Source organism: Cibotium barometz, chromosome 48 (assembly GCF_041138505.1).
Source record: "Cibotium barometz isolate CiBa-2024 chromosome 48, ASM4113850v1, whole genome shotgun sequence".
Taxonomy (NCBI): Eukaryota; Viridiplantae; Streptophyta; class Polypodiopsida; order Cyatheales; family Cibotiaceae; genus Cibotium; species Cibotium barometz.
This window is the reverse complement of record NC_141093.1, coordinates 39,958,943-39,979,657: the sequence shown is the minus strand read 5'-3', so window position 1 is coordinate 39,979,657 and position 20,715 is coordinate 39,958,943. Positions and strand designations below refer to the sequence as shown.

The window sequence follows — 20,715 nt, the reverse complement described above, 5'->3', positions numbered from 1 at the left end:
CTTTGGATTTGTTAAGGCTTCATCCAAGGTGTCTGGTTCCATCACTGTTCCCATTATCTTAGCTATCAAGGCCATATTGACAACAATGAGATCAGATGCTCTTCTTTGCTCCTCTATTCTCCTTGATCTACATGGTCCATCTGCTGAAGACTCTGGCTTCTCAGGTACTGGATTACGTTCATCAAAGAGCTTTTGTGCCCACTTTGGAAGTGGATTTCCATGGTGCAGCAATAGGCCATTGTGATGTGTGAGAGTCTTCATCCTTTGAAAACTCCTCCTTGAGAGGAAATCTGACTGGTGGGTTGGTCTCATGGTGAACTATTTCTCTGGTTGATGATAGAGTGGACGGACCTCCTTTCTTTACTATTGAGAGGGAATATTCAATGGCCCCCGCTGGTGGGTTGGTCTCATGGTGAACTATTTCTCTGGTTGATGATAGAGTGGACGGACCTCCTTTCTTTACTATTGAGTGTGGCTGTTTTGCTAGTACTGTATGCGGTGTGGTAGACGCTTATACAACAAGGGTGGTTACACTGCATAGACACGGTAACCGCCCGTGTATCAAGAACACAGCCCACTGCCCACGAATAATGGACCTGGTATTTGAGGGAATATTCAATGGCCCCCGCTGATGCTCATACCCCTGACCATCTCCTAACCATTATCAATGGTCACAATGATGACCCCATCGGCATCTAAGCTGGGGTTCCCACTAAAGGCATATGCACCATGGCTACTCCTCATAAGGCAGGCCTAACAAATGTGCATTTTACATCCAAGCGAGATGCATGCTGAGGGGCGAGCATTGAGTGTATACTAACAATATTGCATCTCCCAAACCAACATGTTTGTGTAGCGCTCCTAGACATTTCCCTAAAGAAGAAAAAAGGTTTCCAAAAAAGTGCATCATGGACAACTATCCCCTTAGTAGATGGTACATTCATGTACCATCTCAATTTTGAGATATTCCATCTGCATCCACAAAGAAGTCTAGCAACAAATCATTTTGATCATTAGAATCATTTGAATCCCAATTGACTGGCTACAGTATCTAGAAGGAGGATGTAAGCCTCCGACCATTGACCTTCCTTTTGTGAAAAGTACCATCTAAGTCTTCCAAGTGATAATAACCTGAAGGGAACACAGAACCGTGAATGGATCTTCCCACTTCTGTTGAAACTTCACATCATGTTATATAACTTATTATTATATCTGAGCACCAATGTCCCCTCTTTAATGTTTTTACCTCTAGGTAACTGCTCATCAAACTTCTCCTTCTTGTGTTGTTGTTGCAAGGCCTCTGTTTGACTCATGGCATCTTGTCTCTTCAACTGCAAATCAACCAAGCTAATCATCATGTTTGCTATCTTTTCTCCAGGTACAACACCAATCTTCTTGAGGTACCACAAACTAGATACATCCAACTCCACAAGGTGTAAGGCCTCCTATCCATACAATAATTGAAATGGAGTAATCCTTTAATCTATTTGCAGGTACATTCATAGGCCCAAAGTTTTCCATCTAATACTTTATCCCAATGCTTTGGATTACCCTCAACAAGCTTAGTGATAAGTTTACAAACAATACCATTGACTTTCTCTACTAGCCCATTGCTTTGAGGATAATAAGGAGTCACATGTCTATGTTTGATATTAAGAGTTTTAAATGCTTCATCAAAATCTTCCCCAACAAATCCCAGGCCATTGTCAGATACAATTTCTAAAGGGGCATCAAACCTATAGCAAATATAAACTTGTGGACAGCCTTACATGTTATTCTGGCAATGGACATAGCTTCAACCCACCTAGTCATGTATTCCACACCAAGAAATATATACACTTTTTTGTTCTAAGTTCTTGGTAATGGTCCTATAGCATCTATGCCCCATTTCTCAAAAGGTCCCATAGTTGTTAATAGGCTGTCTTGGTCCATAAGTAAGTCTTCTATCTCCTGCAACTTGACAAGCATGAAATGATGATATACACCCATGTTGCACCTCAACATGCATACTAGGCCAAATATATCCAATTTGTAGAATTTTCTTCACTGTGAGATCATGAGAAAATGACCACCACATACATCACCATGCACACCTTTCAGAATTTTGGGAATTTCAGCATTATTGGGAACCCTTCTCATAATCAAATCTGAACTCTTTTGATACAACATATCTCCCAACCAAACATATGACAGGGCCTTTCTGGCCAACTTGTATCTTTCCATTTTTTAGCATAATCAATCGGATCCTCTCCATATTGTAAGCACATAATAATGCCTTGAAGCTTTTCCAAGCCCTGATATTTAGGCTTTTGAAGAGAAACTTTGTATAGAACACAATCTCTAGAACCTTATTCCATTGATTGCTTGGCTAATGAATCAGCCTCTTGATTTTAAGTTCTTTGAATATGTATCAATTGAACCTCTTGAAATGAATTGATAAGGCTTTAACTCTTCTGAAAAGCTATTTCAAATGGTTAGACTTGCATGAACAAATGCCCAATACTTGCTTAACCAATAATAATGCATCTCCTTTGACAATTAGCCTCTGAGTTCCTTGTCTTTTACATTCCTCTGAGGCTGAAATAAGAATTGTATATTCAGCACTATTGTTGTTGTTGACATCCTTCAGCACCACTTGTTTCTTTTGCATACTAATACACCTCATGGATCATACACAAGAAAACCTCCACCTCCCATTTGTGTCACTCTCTTGTAGTCTCCATCAAAGAACAAAGTATAAGCATTTTCCAAAGGCTCAGGGATTTTCTAAGGTAAAATCTTTTGAGATTTTTTTCTAGATCTGATAAGTCTTTTTCTTGATGTTCTATAGGTTAACAAATCAACAATTGAAGCCCTAGTACTATCATCCACCTAAAAGGTATACTCATAGCTTTGTAATTCCAAGAACCACTTGGAAATTTGAGCACTTGATTGCGTATGTTGATGAATCAAAGTGAATATTGGTTCCACAATGATGATGACAAAGGGCTTTGAAAGCACAAGACCTGAATTTCCTAATGGAAAAAATCTAAGCTAAGTATGCTTGTTCAACCTGGGTATAGTGCTTTTCACTTTCAGTCTCACGACTCTAGTAGCAAACTAGACAGGTCTCAGCATAAATGACATTTTGTCCTTTTGTAAAAGGGATGCTCCAACAGTATCAGTACGTATGCTTGGGTTTACCAAAAACCCTTGACTCCAATCTGGTGGCATAATAATGGGCAGTTGACAACACTTTCTTACATTCCTTAAAAGTCTCCTCTACCTCCTCATTCTAGTGAAATTCAATCATATGGCTAAGCCTTTGCAACGGATGTAATAAGTCAACCAACATCTGAATTAACCTAGAAAGATACTTGGTTTTCTATATAAAAGAAATCAACTCCTTATTTGTAGTTGGTGATGGTAAATCCAACAACACTTTAACTTTAGATGGATCCATAGTGATTCCTTCCTCCGACACTTTGTGACCCAACAGAATAGCCTTCTTTTCAGCTATATGGCATTTATCTAGATTTAGTTGTCCCTTAAGTTCATGTAACCTCGTGATTCCTTGTTCCACCTTTGAACAATGAAGCAAAGCTAAGCTGTAAATGCAAAAAATCACCAAGAAAAACTCGAATATTCTTACCAAAAAAAGGGTTGAAACATCATGTTATCATATTTTTGAAAGGTTGCAGTAGCATTGGTAAACCTAAAAGGCCTCTGTATGTAAAGCACCCCCATGGAGTGATAAATGTAGTCTTCAGCTGATTCTCTAGAACTATGCTAATTTGGAAATAACATGAGTAACCATCACGTACAATATACCTTTCATAACCTGCAGCCTCATTTAGAATCTCATCCTGGAATGGCAAAGGATAACAATCCCTTTTAGTAGCTACATTCAAGGGCTTACAGCCTACATAAATCCTCCGCTTGCCATTCTTTTTAGGAACTATTACCACTAGGGAAACCATTTCCTTGTCCCATCAACTTGAAGCACTGGTCACATGATTTTTCTAAAATTGAGCATGCCATAGGATGAAGCGATTTGGTCCACCTTTTCGCAAACCTTCATGAGACAATGCTTTCAGCCCAAAGGCTGTGCAATTTGGCCTTAGATCCAACCACCCCTAGCTAGACGAGTGAAAAGAAGAGTGAGAGCATTGATGGGGAATGTTTACATGTCTGTCTGGCTTAGTCACCCACCACTGGCCCACTGGTTACATCAGTTGTATAATTTGCCCTTAGATCCTACTCCCCCTAGCTACAGAGAAGTGAAAGAAGAGTGAGAGCATTGATGGCCCACTGGTTACATCAGTTGTATAATTTGCCCTTAGATCCTACTCCCCCTAGCTACAGAGAAGTGAAAGAAGAGTGAGAGCATTGATGGCGAATGTTTACATGTCTTTCTGGCTTGGTCACACCACCACTAGCCCACTGGTTACATCAGTTGTAGCAAATTTAGTTCAGGCGAATTAATGGATTAAAGTGTCCAACATTCAATCAAGCAATCTTTATTTCACAAAAAGGACATGAATATCTTTGATATGAAAAAAAATCTAGACTCAAACACTAGTGTGTAATAAATGCAATGAAATGGACTTTTTTTTTCAATAAAGGCATTTTTATTATTGAAGAAAATCGAGACAAGTTACAAAAGTTGGGCAGGCATCAAAAAGCGGTCAAGGCCAAATTCAGGCCGAGACTTCTCTCACTATCCTAGGCAATCAGCAAAGAGCAATGACCCTCTGGGTCTATATCCTAGGCTCTAGAGGTATTGGAGCTTCAGCACATAGCTTAGATCCACGTTTACAAGATATTCTCTCTTCTCTTGAAGCTGAAGAATCTTGACCTTATCTGAGACATTCTTTGGAGTGCTTCCAATAGGGCCTACCAGTTTTGAAATTCTGGCCTCAATGTCAGTGATCTTCCTCAAGTAGTACCTCTCCCCTGCAATAATAAGGAGACTTTTGAGGGAGCAGGTATTCCGGGTATCACCGTTGTGTAGGGCCGCTAGTCTTTCAATCCAGAAGAACCAGAGGATTTCTGTTCTTAATATTGTCCATAGTTCAGTAGAGCAGCCTATGGGTTCCCCAATGAGCAGATGCTTCCAGGATAAGCAAGTTTTCCCCCAACTGGCCACATACTCATTGAGTTTCTTTACCATTGGTTCGATGTTAGGGCACAGTAGAAAAATGTGAACATCATCTTCTTCTTTGAGGCATCTGGCACATGATCCATTTCCCTTGCCAAAGACTAGAGCTTTTTTCTGTGTCCAAATGGCCCTGTACATGATAAGCCAAGCAAGACAAGCTTTCTTAGGTTCCACATGTATGCCCCAAAGTGATTTGAAGAGGAAATACCACTGGCTCCTATCTTTGAGGATATTCCATCTTTGATTTAGAATACAATGAATTGGAGGGGTATTCCACCTGGGAGAGGAATAGGCCAGATGCTTGTTTGGTTAATCCACTGGAAAGCCTTCAGCTTAGGGGGGTCTTCAATTGTCATTAGCCACGAGTCTTCTTGATGCCATAGCATCAGCCTTTTTCCAATAATGTCCAATTGAGAATCTGAGAGGTTGTACTTAGCAATGAGATCTGCCCTTGATAACCAGGTTTTCTTATCCCAGTCCCAAAGGTTACTCCATGTCTTAATGCCACCTAAATGAAGCTTCAGTGCCTCTTCCACATCTTGAGTATCTACTTGAGGCAAGTCAAGAGCAGGCCACCAGATGGAATCAATGGGGTGGATGCCCAGCGTGTCCTTGTAGTCTGGGGATGGCATCAGTTGGGCTTTTACTTTAAACCAAGCCTTCCATAGAGAGATCAATAGCTCTGATCCTTTAGGGCTTATCTGATATACTTGCTTCCCAAAATGGTTAGAAAAGGGAGCTATTTCCATCTGTAATGACCTTTAAGAGCAAACAGATGGTTTTTCCTATTAAGAAGCCAAGCCCAGTTCTCATCCGGGGACATTAAGCCTCTCAAAATCCATTTGGCTGCCATTCTGTCAGCCATATTTTCAATGTCCAAGATACCCAGCCCTCCAAGCTCAGTGGTGGGAAGGCAGCAGAATTCCCATTTCACTTTGGCCACTTTCTTCACCCACGGGTCTCCTCCCCAGAGAAAGTTCTGCAACAGGAGATGAAGCTTTTCAAATCTTCTTCAGGAGGTCTCCAACAGCTCAGGAAGTAGATAATTGTGGGGATAATAAAATGGTTCAGCACCATCTTCCTCCTTGCCATGTTAAGCTGCCTATTCTGCCATTTTTTTAACTTGATCTCTATTTTTTGCATGATCCATTGCCATTTTTTCTTAAGTGAAACTCTGAACCCCATGGGTATACCTAAGATCCTAACTATTTCCCCATCTTGGATGACCTTGCAACCCTCTAGTAGCAGCCAGTTAGGCGGGGGCTGTATGCTAGTTCTGATACCAGTCTTGTTATGGTTGATAACTGAACCTGAGGCCTTATAATAGGTTTGTAGACAATCCCAGAAGGCCCCTATACTGCTCTCCTCATTATCAACAAGTGCATTGGTGTCATCCGCAAACATTTCAGTGCAAACCTGCTTACTATTGCCAAGCAGAATTCCTTTCATTTCTCCTTTGTTGATTCTGTCTTGGACAAGCCAATTAAGTCCATCCGCAGCTATGGCATAAAGGAGGGGGGCCAAAGCACATCCTTGTCTGATTGATCTAGTCAGATGAAAAGCTTGAGTGAGGTCCCCATTGACGCATACCCGAGCAGTTGCATTACCAAGCAGTGTCTTTACCATACTGCAGAACCTTGAGCCACAGCCCATGTGTTTCAAAGCATCTATCATATATCCCCAGCAGCTCAGTCTATCATAAGCTTTGTCAAAGTGAATTTTGAAGAAGATGTAATCTTGCTCTGATTCTTCAGCGAATTCCATAGCTTCCCAGAGCGTAATGATAGTTAGTGTCTAGGATATATCTACCCTTGATAAATCCTTTCTGTTCCTTACAAATCCAATCATTCATGTGATCTTTCAGCCTTAGAGCCAACACTTTGGCAAAAATTTTATATGCACAGTTTAGGAGCGTAATTGGTCTCCAATTGGTGATAACATCCTTATCATCCTTCTTATGTATCAGCTTAATGATGCCTGCATTGATGGTTCGGGGGAGGGCTTCAAAGAGAAGGGCTTCTTTCCAAATTTCTGACAGAGGCTCTATCAAAGTGTTTTTGAAGGTTTTGAAAAATTTCGCTGGAAGACCATCATTTCCAGGGGATTTTTTATCTTTAAGCATGTCAATAGCCCTAGATATCTCTTCTTTTGTGATTGGTTTGTCAAGCCACTGAGCTTGTTGTTCTGGCACTATTTTAATTCTACACTGCTCTATGAGCTTAGTTGCGGCAGTTTGCTCCGCTTGATTTGTCGTAGATTCCGAAAAGAGACTTTGGAAGTGTTGGGCAATCCAAGCTTTATTCTCCTCATTGGAGCGCAATTGGATGCCTGAACTGTCTTTCAAAAGGGGGATGGTCTCTGCTGTATGTTTCACTTTTAGCATTTGAAACATTTCTTTGGATGGTCTGTCAGCTTTACTAGCCCACCACTCTCTAAAAAACAAGGCACTGTCCTCTAGTTCTTTGTCTTCTATTTTATGGAGGTGGGCTCTAGTGTCCCTCAGGGTAGTCTGAGCAGAGACATCACCAAGGTTGACCCTGTTCTCAAGTTTTTCAATCTCTTCCAGACACTCTTTTTTCTTTTTCTCTCTTATCTTTTTGACTCCTTTCCTAGCACAAATGAGCAAGGATTGTGTGGACTTCACTGCCAGAGACCATGCCTTAGCGGGGGTCAATCCTAAGCTAAAGAAATGATCCCATATTCTCTTCACTTCTGCTTGTACCATGGGGAGTTTAAAGAGGGAAGGGTCCGTATGGAACCACTTGCAGCACTTTTTCTCATCAACTTTCTCCAGAGACGCTAGAATGGGATAGTGATCTGACAGGCAAGTGTCAAAAATGGCTTTGCATTCCACAGTAACAAACATTTTGCACACTTCCTGACTGACATAGCATCTATCAATTCTGCCTTCCTTAATAGGTCACCTGTTCCATAGTTTTGCCAAGTAAATTGTCCTGGTAGTCCTATGTCAACAAGGTTGAGCTGTTCCTTGCATTTGCTCCAAGCAAGTTTTTCCGCACTGAGATAAGCTTCCCCAGTTTATTGAATCTATCTTCCTCTAGTTCTACCATATTCAGATCTCCTATCAGAATGACAGGTTCATCATACTCCTGCATGACTGAATTCCATATACGAGCTCTTTGAGTCTGCGGGGCAGTTTGCATACATGCCTATCAGAACAAAATCCTCAAGTTCAAACGCCACCCACTGGTCAAGAAGGTCGACTTGGATATCTCTGATCTGATTCTCCCATCTAGGGTGCAACCCACAAGCTACCCCTCCAGAGCCTTGAGGGTGAGCGGTATAAATCCATATGAGATTTTTATCTATTGCATTCAGTCTTTGGATGAGATTATCTCCACTGACTTTAATCTCCGTCAGCACTACAGCATCGACATCACCATGTTGTTTCAACCATGCCTTAACTTTTTTCCCTTTATTAGGGTCTGTAAGACCTTTAACATTCAAAGACAATATCTTCATGGAGGGGGGGCTTGGTTTTGTTTCCTCTGTCTTCTATTCTTATTTGCATCTTTGGGGGAACCCTCCATTTGTACATGGTTTCTTTTGAGATCTATGGATATGTCCATGGCATTGTCTGAGGTAGAGGTTTGTCTTTGTTGGTGTTCATGCAGTGCTTATAATTAACTAGTCTTAGGTTTGTCTGAGGTAGAGGTTTGTCTTTGTTGGTGTTCATGCAGTGCTTATAATTAACTAGTCTTAGGTTGTGGCATGTTTCCAATTGCCAACAAACAATTGCCAAATTTCAAGACGTGGAAATTAGCCCAAAAAGAGAGGTGTCTCTAAAATGCACTCTACTCAGGAATGGCAGCTGGTGATTGATAGCAGGCTCCGAGTCCACACGGAGTCCTTAAAAGAGCATTGAATGCTACTATTCCAGAGGTGATGCTGTACAAACTCAAACTGGCATTGTTCACCCACTAAAGTAAAGTCTTTAATCGTGCACAACAACAGTACAACTCTTGCGTATGTTGCCTGTACGAATTGTTTATCTGCTGTAAATACTGTTTTGGGGGTGATATTAGGGTTTTTACGAGATGGGTTGTTAAGCAATTTGATCATAGAAGGGAGGGGTATCGCAGGTATTTAGTGCGGGAGGGGAGGCGGAGTTGTTCATCAGAGGTGCTGGTCTACTGAGTTCGAAGGTGGAAAAACTATGGCAGGTTACAGCAAGAGTGGGTTTTGTTCAAGAGGGGCAGATGTGGTGGTGCGCTGTGTAGTGACCCTTCTCTCCATGGTTGGGCTGATGCTGCTTGTGAGAGACCAGCAGGCTGTCTACCAACTAGTGGGCCTCACACGTGTGTCCACGGATCTCAAATACTCCTATGTCACAGGCCTCGTGTAAGTCAGCCCCTCTAGACCCTAATTCCAGGGTCATCAACCCTAATTCAGCTTCTAATGTACCCCCTTAAAAATTTTTAAGAGCATTAATTCTAACTTTGCTTAAGCCCGGCTCATCTAATCCAATATTTGTGCTCATGCGTTTTGCTCTAATCTACACCTTATTAGAGGATATTCAAGTTTAAAATGTCACCATGCAAGCAATCAAATTTCTTGTTTTGCAGTAATTCCTGGTAAACTTGTCTGTTACAGCTATCTCGTGTACTCCAACGGTCTTGTGGCTATCTACTGCTTCGTGGTGGCCCTGACTTCTGCCTCGAATGTAGTTAGTGCGATGCGAAGCAACAAATCAGGTGCCTGGGTTGTCTTTGTCCTTGATCAGGTATTTTCTGTTATATACGTAATCTGTTTAACTTTGGAAGCAAAGCATGTTAATCTGCAGTTAGCAACCTGCGACTTTATCATGGGCAAGATGTTTATGCTAATATGCAATTCTACACATAAGGATATCTACAAGATCCCCTGACAACAGGGATGGGTAAGAAATATGTGTTCCAGGGCTCTTTACACAGCAGCCAGTGAAAATTGGATGTGTGCCCCAGGTTTGAAATTTGAAGGCGTACCCTAACCTTCAATTTGAAGGCCATAAAATAGGCTGACATTTCTTTTGCTACCCTATTTTCTAAGAGGCCTTCTTTAGAAGGTTTGATAAGCGTTGATGCTTTCTGAAAAATTTCAGCACTGGTGTGCCCCATGGAAGGGCTTGATTATCCATCCATGACCCTGCCCATCATCTTACCCTGATAAAAGAGATTGGCGAGGTATATGTGTAAGAGGTCTAAGGCTATTGATAACTACACAAGCTTCTTATAGATGGCCTCGGTGTTAGAAATAAACTTTTTTTCTAATCAGTGAAAAAAAGGATGACCTTGAAGTTCAACCGGTTTTTATTGAAAAAGGCATAGGTTTTATAACAAAATTGAAATTTTGAATTCAAGGATAGGCAAAATTACATCCCATTTTTCTCAATTTGAGCTAATTTGGATGGTTCTTTTCGGACACTGGATGCCAGGGGGCTTTGGATGAGTTAGAGCGGCTGTCCACATGATGTACAGGGCTAAGATTTGTGGCACTGAGATGTGTAAACAGCCTATCACTACACTGTTTACAAACTAGTGGCAATGTGTGAAACATGGTCCATCTTGTCGCACTCAGATGGGTAAATTGCCTAAGAGTAAGACTGTTTACAAACTAGTGGCAATGTGTGAAGCATGGCCCATCCAATGTTTATGGATAGGGGATATGTGGGATCCAACTGCGTAATCAGCTTAAGAGTGCAAACCCATGCAATGCCAGCTGAGGCATAATGTGAGAAGTGGGGCGAAACCAACATGGGCAGTTGCTGTGACGATATAAATTCTGCCAGTAGAAAACTAGGTTTACCCACCCAAGTGAGAACTTACGAGCATTAGAATTATGTATGAGTTTATGAAAGAGTAGAAGTAGGAAGTAAACCGCATTGCTCAAAATGGAGCATGCACGGCCAAGAACAAACTCTGAACTATAGCACGCGACTGTGCTTTTAGACATGTTTGCTGCAGTCATAGTCGAGGGTGGCCCAATTAGCTTGTGTCCATAAGTGGAAGGGTGCTAATCATTCAGTGCCTGGTGTGACTGCTAGGTCTTTGGTGTATGATTATGTAGGATGAGATCAGAGAGACTTTGATTAAGGGAGAGCTTGTACCATTGTATGGTTAATCAAACAATTCGGAGTTTGTAAAGATTGTTATTGGTAACCTGTGTAAGTGATTGGGCTTTACAAACAGTGGCTAATTAACCTTTGATGATATGCTGAATCTGCGCAGGCTCTTGCTTACATCTTGCTATCAGCAGCTTCAGCTGCGATGGAAGTTGCTTACTTGGCTGAGAATGGAGATGAGACGGCCGGGTGGGATGCCCTATGCAGCATATACGGGCATTTCTGCCATCTGCTCAAGGCCTCTATAGTGGTGTCTTTCCTTTCAGTGATTCTGCTAGCCGCCACTTCTGTACTGTCGGCTAAGCAGCTCTTCAAACAGTATGCAAGGGTCAAGTTGGTCGGCAAGAAGCGTGTGCCAGCAGAAGCCCTCACTTAAATCACTACGTCGTCTACGTGTTACAAGAAAAACGTACGCTATATAGCTCGCTTACCCCCTTCTTCTTCTTCTTCTATCGCCGCATAAATAAATTGCCTTTCCTGACATGCTTCATTTTGAATACACACTTAACTTGACCCCTATGAGCTTTATTTTGAATACACACTTAACTTGACCCCTCTGAGCTGGTACTAAGCGTATATGCTATATATATATATATATACAGTCAATTTGTGCCTCGTCTGTTAATGCCCACAAGCAAATACTTGTTCCACAGCATTGTTAGCCTTTACTCATGCGCTTATGATATGATCATCTCTGTTCTAACTTCTCCTTCGATCGATGAATACAAACGGGTAGATGCGTTAAGGATATAAAGATTATTAGCAACCTATACAATGACATGAGACTTGACAGGATATAGATTAGCAACCTATACAATAGAACATACGACATGTCACTTGATTGACGAAGTGGTTAGTTACGACACAACAGATGACAAAAACACAGGAGCATTTGATACCCACTACCTTTAAAATAAAAACAAAAGCACCAACACACTAGGTATAGAAAGGTAGGGTCGCCTCCCATTCTCTTTTTTTGGTTCTATGAGAGGAAATGTGTGAATACCATGGTTAACATGATAGTAGAGGCTTTATAAGGGGATGATGTTTCACGTCATGGAGCAGTGTCTTGCACTAACATGGTTTAATCTAAATAGCTTTGAAAAGGGGGTTGGGATGATAGTGTCTTGCACTAACATGGGTTAATCTAAATAGCTTTGCAGGTGAGTTCAAAATTGGGGAATACGAGTGTGTTGCATGTCCTTTTTAGTGTGTTGATGAACAACTCGGCATTACATGATGTAATTGGATGGTTGCTACTTCGATTATTAGAGCGACGGTCCTAAACAGTAGTGAGGATGTATCAACCGCATAGATTTAAGTGTACTCGGATTTTGAGTGAACAACACAACTATATCTAATAACACAAATAAGCCACAAAATAGGGTGTCCAATGATCTTGTGGAGGTGTTCGTTCCCCATGCACACTATAAATGACACGTTCAATTTATGTCCGGGGACAGGTTGAGTTCTCATAGTTTGAGTGTCCATGTGGCATATGCTCGTTGGAGTGCCCTTGATAGTGTGAGAAGACCAAGAGGTTTGGTAAACATTTTGTAACGGATCCTATGTTGCTTCTGCGAGCAAAACGGAGATCGCTCAGAGCAGCATAATTGATCGATAGATGATTGAGAATCCCCATTGAAAATATCGAGGGTTATTTTGAGGGATCCAGGGAGAAGAAGTTTAGCAAAAGTCAGTCTTGACTTCTACCATCAACTTTCAAGAGCCATATTTCAATTGCAAGGATTATCATGAAATTGAAGGATCTTGAGGAGAGGTAGTGTACTACATGCACAATAGTTCGGTCTAGGTAACACACCATTCACTCATCATAGGGTTTCCAACTAAAAGAGTACTTATCCTCACTACAAAAAAGGTTATCGGGGCTCCTTCCCTTGGCCCAACTGTGCTGGGCAGCACGACCACTTCACTACCTCCCCCTCCTCCTCCTCCTCCTCGTGCTTCACCCCCATCTAGACCCACACTTCTTTGCCTCCTACCATCATCTACAACCATGGCTCCTCCTTGCAAGAAACTAGGGTTGGCCACTCAAGGCATGGATGGAGTGACAACATGGGTATGGGTTACTATCCTAACATCTTAAGAGGGAGAAGTCCACCATGGAAGCTTAGGCATAAGAGCTCCAAGAAAAGTAATAGTCAAAATGATCAAAAAGTTGTACAATACCCATGAGCCCTGTGTATCATATAGCCCTAGGCCCCAAGTACACATGTAAATGATCCTAAGCCCAAGTGCCTAGGTCCCATCTCCCACGTGCATGTGACACCAAATCTACTTCATTACAAACCATTCCTTTCTACAATGATTTCATCCTCGAAATCGAAGGGTGGTCGTGCACAAAACATACATAAGAGGCTATATACAAAAGTCAAAAATGCACTCATGGCCTATATGTATCCATAATCAAAAAACATGTCCCACACGATGCCCACTCGGATCGAATGGAAAGAATAGGAGGATGTCGTCGATGGTGAGGCTAATGATAATCATGCCTGGACCGAATGGAAATCCAAGCCATGCGTGACCCATGATCCTGTCGTCTCGTGGATCAAATGGATGGTGTAATGCACCACACCCATCGACGAGATGCATTGAGTGCTCCCCTGGGTCAAAAGAATAATGCACCCATGCATAGGTCCCAGTGGGTACATGATAGTCGATACAGAACCACCCACTCGAATCATATGTGAATATATCATGTCCAAAAGTGAATGCCTGATAGACTATGTCTGTGTCTATGCATAGGCATCCCCTGAGCATCAAAAGAGAATGCATCATGCTTCATCGAATGTGAATCCATGTTCTCACTGTATCCATCACCATGCATAGATCCATAGGCATGATCCACATCACAAATGACTACCTGAGCATAATCCATATGTACTAAGGCATAATCCTCTTCATTGTCTGCATAATCCTTGTAAAGGTCACAATCATAGACTCTCCACTTTAAAACATGGGCATTCAACACCTCCATGTACATGTGTATTAAACATTCACATAAGCATATCATATGCCATTCTAAGTATTGATTCATGCCTCCAATACAGTTTAATGCATTCCAATTTTACCAAGATGCACCAATGCAAAGGACATCCAAGCTATGTAATGTCAATGAATGAGGTTAAAAAGGTTGCATTCTTATGCAAGAATGTCAAAATCCTCAAGCATTTCAACACTAGGCATAAAAAATGCAAACTAGCCTCCATAGCTTTGCAAGATTGAAGCCATCCAAGAGAAGAAGACTCACCATTGTTGAAAGGAAAAGCCATAAATTGTTGGTAATTGTGATCAAAACTTTTAAATGCAAGCTTAAAGGAGTATTAAGCCTTGATAAAATGATCATTAGCATCATTGTTTACACTTGGATTATTGATAAGAAACCTTGATTTTAAAAAAAACCCTAATAGCCAAGAAATTAAAAATTGGGACCATTCAAGAAATTAGAGTCTTGTTAAGGCATTACGATTCATTTTGGCACCCCACACAACATTCAACACACCATATACAAAGATAAGAGTACACCCAATATGAAAAGGTACTTAACCAAATACATACTAGGGTTCTCTATATAATGTGAACCCAACTAAATGAGTTGGCACTATATATATATAAAGATAAGAGTACACCCAATATGAAAAGGTGCTTAACCCAAATACATACTAGGGTTCTCTATATAGTGTGAACCCAACTAAATGAGCTGGCGCTATAACTATGCTAGTCTCTTGAATGACTGTCACACAGCCTACCATCCCACTAGCCGTACATCACCCATGATCTCACCAACCATGCCAGTGGTGTAAGTGTGGGGCCTATCTCCCAGGCGGTCATCTGTGTCCACCGCCTCACTAGATGAGCTCGATATCTCAACACTCCCTCTCGAGCTCAACTCCATCTCATGTACACCAAGCGAAGCCCTGAATCTGCAGAGCTTCTCTGTATACCCAATGCTTTAGTGAAGATGCCAGTGACCTGATCATGTGTGCTGACATAAACAAGGTCAACGTCTCCTGCCAAAACCTTCTCTCTGACAAAATGGTAGTGTACCTCTATATGCTTTGTGCGAGCATGAAAAACTGGGTTCTTTCCTGGCCAACTGTATACTGCTAATGTTGTCACAGAAAATGACAACTTGTCTATCCATTGATAGACCCAAATCTGCAAGTAGCTTTCTCAACCAAGCTACCTCACATGCTGCCATAGTAGCACCTCTGCACTTGGCCTCTGTAATAATGTTGTCACAGAAAATGACAACTTGTCTATCCCCACACTGATAGACCCAAATCTGCAAGTAGCTTTCTCAACCAAGCTACCTCACATGCTGCCATAGCAGCACCTCTGTACTCGGCCTCTGTACTGGATAGAGCAACCGTAGGCTGCTTCTTGGTGCTCCAAGTCACAGCAGCACTCCCCAAAGAAAACATGAAGCCACTAGTAGATCTTCTATCTAAGATACTATCAGCCCAATCAGCATCTGTGTACCCATGTACACATATCTCTGTCCCAGTTTCATAAAATAGTCCACAATGCAAAGTAGACCTCACATACCTCAGTATGCATCTCAATGCATCCAAATGCGGCTTCCGAGAGGAACCTGCATAAACTGACTCACCAACCCTACAGCATAGCTCAACTCTGGCATGGTGATCGTCATGTAGATCAAGCTTCCTACTATGCGCCTATACATAGTGGGATCCTCCAAAATCTCTCCTGAATCTGCACTCAACTTGCCATTCTGATCCAATGGCACTGAGATAGGCTTACAACCTGTCATACCATACTTGGACAACATGTCCAAGCCATACTGTCTCTACAGTAATCCAATACCATGTGGTGACCTAATCACCTCAATGCCCAAGAAATATCTGAGCTCCCCCAGACCCTTCATCTCAAACTTCTGTCTAAGCAAACTTCTGTCTAAGCAAGATCTTTAAATCAAAGATCTCTGCATCATGGTCCCCCCGTAATGATCAAGTCATCTACATAGATGACAACAAGCACAACCCCTCTATCACACTATGTCTCACATACAGCGAGAAATCTACATTGGCTACATGAAAGCCAATAGTGACAAGATATTCAGAAATCTTGTTAGACCATGCTCTTGGTGCTTGTTTTAAGCCATACAAGGCTTTCTTCAACCTCCAAACATACTCGAGGTGACTCACATCCTTATAATAACTAGGTGGCTGCAACATATACACCTCTTCCTGCAAATCCCCATGCAAGAATGCATTCTTTATATCCATCTGATGTAAAGACCATTGCTTTGACACAGCCACTGCTATCACAACTCTCACTGTTGCCATCTTGGCAACTGGACTGAAAGTTTCCTCATAATCAATGCCATATGTCTGCGCATATCCTTTGGCTACCAATCTAGTCTTGTATCTGCTTATGCTTCCATCACTGTTATGTTTTACTTTGTACATCCACTTGCATCCATTAGCTTTCTTGCCTTCAGGCAATTGCACTAAATCCCAAGTCTCATTTCCATATAGTGCATCCATCTCCTCATCTATAGTTTTCTCCCCAACACACATTTTCAACAGCCTCATCAATGCATGTGGACTCTACAACCTGCACAACTTTTGCCATGTATGCATAGTGATGTGCCACATAACCATCATAGGTAAACCTCTGCATAAGATTCTTCACTCTCCCAGATCTTTGCAGCTTTGCATTCATGGCTTCCATAGTCTTCTTTACACCAGGTGTTCTCATAGAGCTGGGATCCCAAGATCCTCATCAAGACTCATCTCTGAGCCACTAGACTCTCCATCAACATGAGAATGCCCTGCAAAAATGTCAGGCATACTAAGGGACTCAACCACTTTCTCTTTGCCTTTATGTGATGTACTAATCACATTTGCAGGACTGGTATTATGACGCAGCCTGCCACTCCATGTTCTATCAACAACTGAACCACTAGATAAGGACTCTCCTGGTCCACTCAAAGACTGTGATTGCTGACTTGTATTCTGTGCAACCACATTTCCACTCACATCAGTCCCAAGAGCTTCTTTTTCAGCAGTATACCAGTTGCTCATCTCGTCAAAAACAATATCCCTGCTTACCCTCAATTCACGTGTAGTAGGGTTATAACACCTGTATCCCTTTTGCTCAAGGGAATACCCAATAAACACATATTTTTCAACTTTTAGATCTAGCTTAGTTCTCAACTCATCTGACACATGCACATATGCAATGCATCCATAGACTTTCAGATGAGACAAATCAAGTTTTCTGCCAGTAAACCTCTCCTCTGGAATTACATCATGTATGGCTGCAGTTGGAGTCCTGTTCATGATGTAAATTGCTGTAGAAACAGCCTCAGTCCAATAGCTATACGGCATATTCTTCTCTCCCATCAATGCTTGCGCAATCTCAGCAATGTGCCTGTTTTTATGCTCAGCAACTCCATTTTGCTGCGAAGTGTATCTACATGTAAACTGTCTCTGAATACCATTCTTCTGCAAAAATTCAGAGAACTCATTGAAGTACTCTCCCCCTCCATTTGACCTTAGGCACTTTACATGTTTCCATGTTTGCTTTTCAACCATAACTCTGAAATTCTAAAAATGAGTGAATACCTCACTCTTCTCCTTCATGAAGTATACCCACACTTTCCTTGTGTGGTCATCAATAAATGTTACATAATACCTGCAGCCTCCCATAGACATGGTCTTCATAGGACCCCATACATCTGAATGCACAACATCTAGTGCATTTCTGCTCATATTTCTGTCACGTGAAAATACATGCTTTGTTTGCTTTCCAAATTGGCATGCTTCACATATTTTTTGCATACCTGTAACTTTAAACTTTGGCAGCCTTGTCACAATTCCTTTAGTCTGCATAGACTTCATTCTCTACACATTCACATGTCCAATTCTTTTATGCCAAATGTCTGTGTCCGCAACAATTCTTGAACTATTTGCAAATATTACAGCACTCACTTCAGGCATGTTTACATTCAATGTAAACATTCTGCCCACTTTGTTGCCTTTTGCGACCAACCTGCACTTGTCTTTAAAGTCTTCAACATAACAACCATCAGGATTAAACCGAACAACCTGCAAACCCTGCTCAATCATCTGGCTAACTGAAACTAGATTCTTTGTTATGTTCAGAACATGAAGTACATCTGCAACGTACTTCACTTTGCCATCCTGCATAGACAATGGCGCACATCTCCAACATGGGCAATTGGATGAGTAGTGTCATCCCCTGTTTCCACAAAACTTGGTCTTTCAAGGTTTTTTCATCTCCTTGAACCACTCCCCATGACTTGTCATGTGGTTCGAAGCACCTGAATCAACGTACCATACATCATCTTTATGTGCTGCTTCAACATTTTCAGACATGGCATTAACGACATGCTGCATAACAAACAACCTTTCATTATCCTCATTGTTTCTACTCGAGGATGCATAGTTGTTTTGCTGTAATTTTTCATTTTGCATGTCAGCCTGCTTCTTATAACAATCTGCCTGCACATGTCCTGGCTTACCACAATAAAAGCATCCACGTTATCATTATACTATCTTTGCTAATTTCCACGACCTCTTTAACTCTCCCTACCTTTGAATTGGCCTCTTCCACCTGTGTGTTGTCATTGTTGTGATGTCTGGGACTGTTGTTGTTGTTGCTGGCCATAATTCTGATTACCTGTTCGGCCACCTCCTTGGCCGTGTCCACGGCCTCCTCTATCTCGTCCTCTTCTTGAACTTGTGTAGAAGGTCTGTTGCTCTGAACTGTTTTTGTTTTGTGATGAAGACTATTGGTCTTCACCTAAGCTTTTCTCTTCTATGATCAACATAGACATCAAATCTATGAAATTGGGAATGTTTTTTCGAGTCTGAATAGACGTCTTGAATGCCTTGTATTGTGGTCCGAGACCACGTAGACAGACTTCCATCTTATCATTTACTGAAACACTAATAGATGCAAGGGATTCCACAATACCCTTGATCTTCAATGCATAGTCATTCAAAGACATAGTCTTTTTCTCCACAGTATGAAGTTCATTCTTCAACTGTATCTTTCGTGTGCCTTGGTAGAGTTTTACCAAGGTGTCCCACGCCTCCTTGGGGGACTTGGCATCCTTTATGTGCCCAATCATGGTGTCATGTATACGGATAGAGAGCCAATACATAACTTTTTTGGCTCCTTGGTTCCAATCCTTGAACTCTTTCACATCTGTAGCAGTCGAATTGATCTCCGGTATCTCTGGTGCCTCTTCATGCTTGCTCACCTTCTATGTAGTCCCAGTAACCCTGTCCCATTAGGAAATTTGTCATCCTGAACCTCCAAGCATGGAAGTTGTTCTTGTCAAGCTTCTCAGCGCAACAATCTGGTTTATGCCATCATTTGACATCTTGCCAGACACACAAATTTACCAGAAATAGCACTTTGTTTTGTCTTGCACACAAACTGCTGTATTTTCTGTAGCGGTACTGTATTACACTCAAATGTCACAACCAGTGATCTCAATATGCATACATACACCCAATGGCAATTGTTTGACCTCCTTGCAGCACACACAATGTCTGCACAACCAATCTGTCTTCCTGCAGTTCTTAAAACAGAGTTCTGCATAGAATCGAGATGACTTACCCGCAGTGTTCAAAATCGCTTGCTTTTCGAAAAACAGAGGTCCTAACACGTCCGAAACACATTTTCGGTCAAAAATTTTTATCCGATAAGACAATATAGTTGCCCTATAGCTTTACTCCCACGAAGAAAGCTCCTCAATAAGAGATCGTTTGCTAGTGCCTCGCGTAGAGCTCCCGACAAGGGTGTAGTCTCGCCAACACAAATAGGAAAGAGTAGATGAAGCTCTTATCCTCGTACCGTTTCGTGTGCTTCTCTTGCTTGCAGCTCATCCCTTAGCATGAACCAGGATCTAATACCATGAAAAGATGCAGGGGAGAAGAGAGCTTGAGCTCTTGCAAGCACACACACACTCACAAAACCCTAAAAGAGAACACACAAGGTGAGAGGCTGAAAATCTTCTTCTTCACACAACATTCAACACACCATATACAAAGATAAGAGTACACCCAATATGAAAAGGTACTCAACCAAATACATACTAGGGTTCTCTATAGTGTGAACCCAACTAAATGAGCTGGCACTATAACTATGCCAGTCTCTAGGATGGCTGTCACACACAGCCTGTCATCCCACTGGCCGCATATCACCCATGATCTCACCAACCATGCCAGTGGTGTAAGTGTGGGGCCTATCCCCCAGGCGGGTCATCAATGTCCATCGCCTCACTAGATGAGCTCGATATCTCAACAGGGGAGAGGAGGCTAATCGTCCTCCTAGCCATGATTGCAGGATTAAAGTTAGGATCATGAGATTCATACTTTACACTACACTCATGATTTTAAAAGTAAAACCTTGAAATCACTTATTTCTC

General features: G+C 41.7%; 1 protein-coding gene across 2 annotated transcripts; it reads left to right on the top strand.

Annotated features, from left to right (window-relative positions):
- The first annotated feature begins 8,911 nt into the window (after positions 1-8,911).
- Positions 8,912-11,744, top strand: LOC147611176 (CASP-like protein 2U1). 2 transcript variants are annotated; one of them, XM_086785835.1, is made up of 4 exons: positions 8,912-9,043; positions 9,244-9,502; positions 9,755-9,884; positions 11,368-11,744. In XM_086785835.1, the coding sequence occupies exons 2-4, from the start codon at positions 9,318-9,320 to the stop codon at positions 11,635-11,637; spliced, it is 585 nt and encodes a 194-aa protein (XP_086641961.1). In that variant the 5' UTR covers positions 8,912-9,043; positions 9,244-9,317; the 3' UTR covers positions 11,638-11,744. The 2 variants fall into 2 exon arrangements, with proteins under 2 accessions (XP_086641961.1, XP_086641960.1); XM_086785834.1 differs by lacking the exon at positions 8,912-9,043 and having other exon boundaries at positions 9,140-9,502.
- Positions 11,745-20,715: the final 8,971 nt, after the last annotated feature.

Bases quoted from the DNA above. Each gene is read 5' to 3' on its own strand.
- LOC147611176 (XM_086785835.1), top strand. From the start codon at position 9,318: ATGGCAGGTTACAGCAAGAGTGGGTTTTGTTCAAGAGGGGCAGATGTG. The intron at 9,503-9,754 runs GTAAGTCAGCCC...TGTCTGTTACAG, and splicing joins TCCTATGTCACAGGCCTCGT to CTATCTCGTGTACTCCAACG. The intron at 9,885-11,367 runs GTATTTTCTGTT...GAATCTGCGCAG, and splicing joins TTGTCTTTGTCCTTGATCAG to GCTCTTGCTTACATCTTGCT.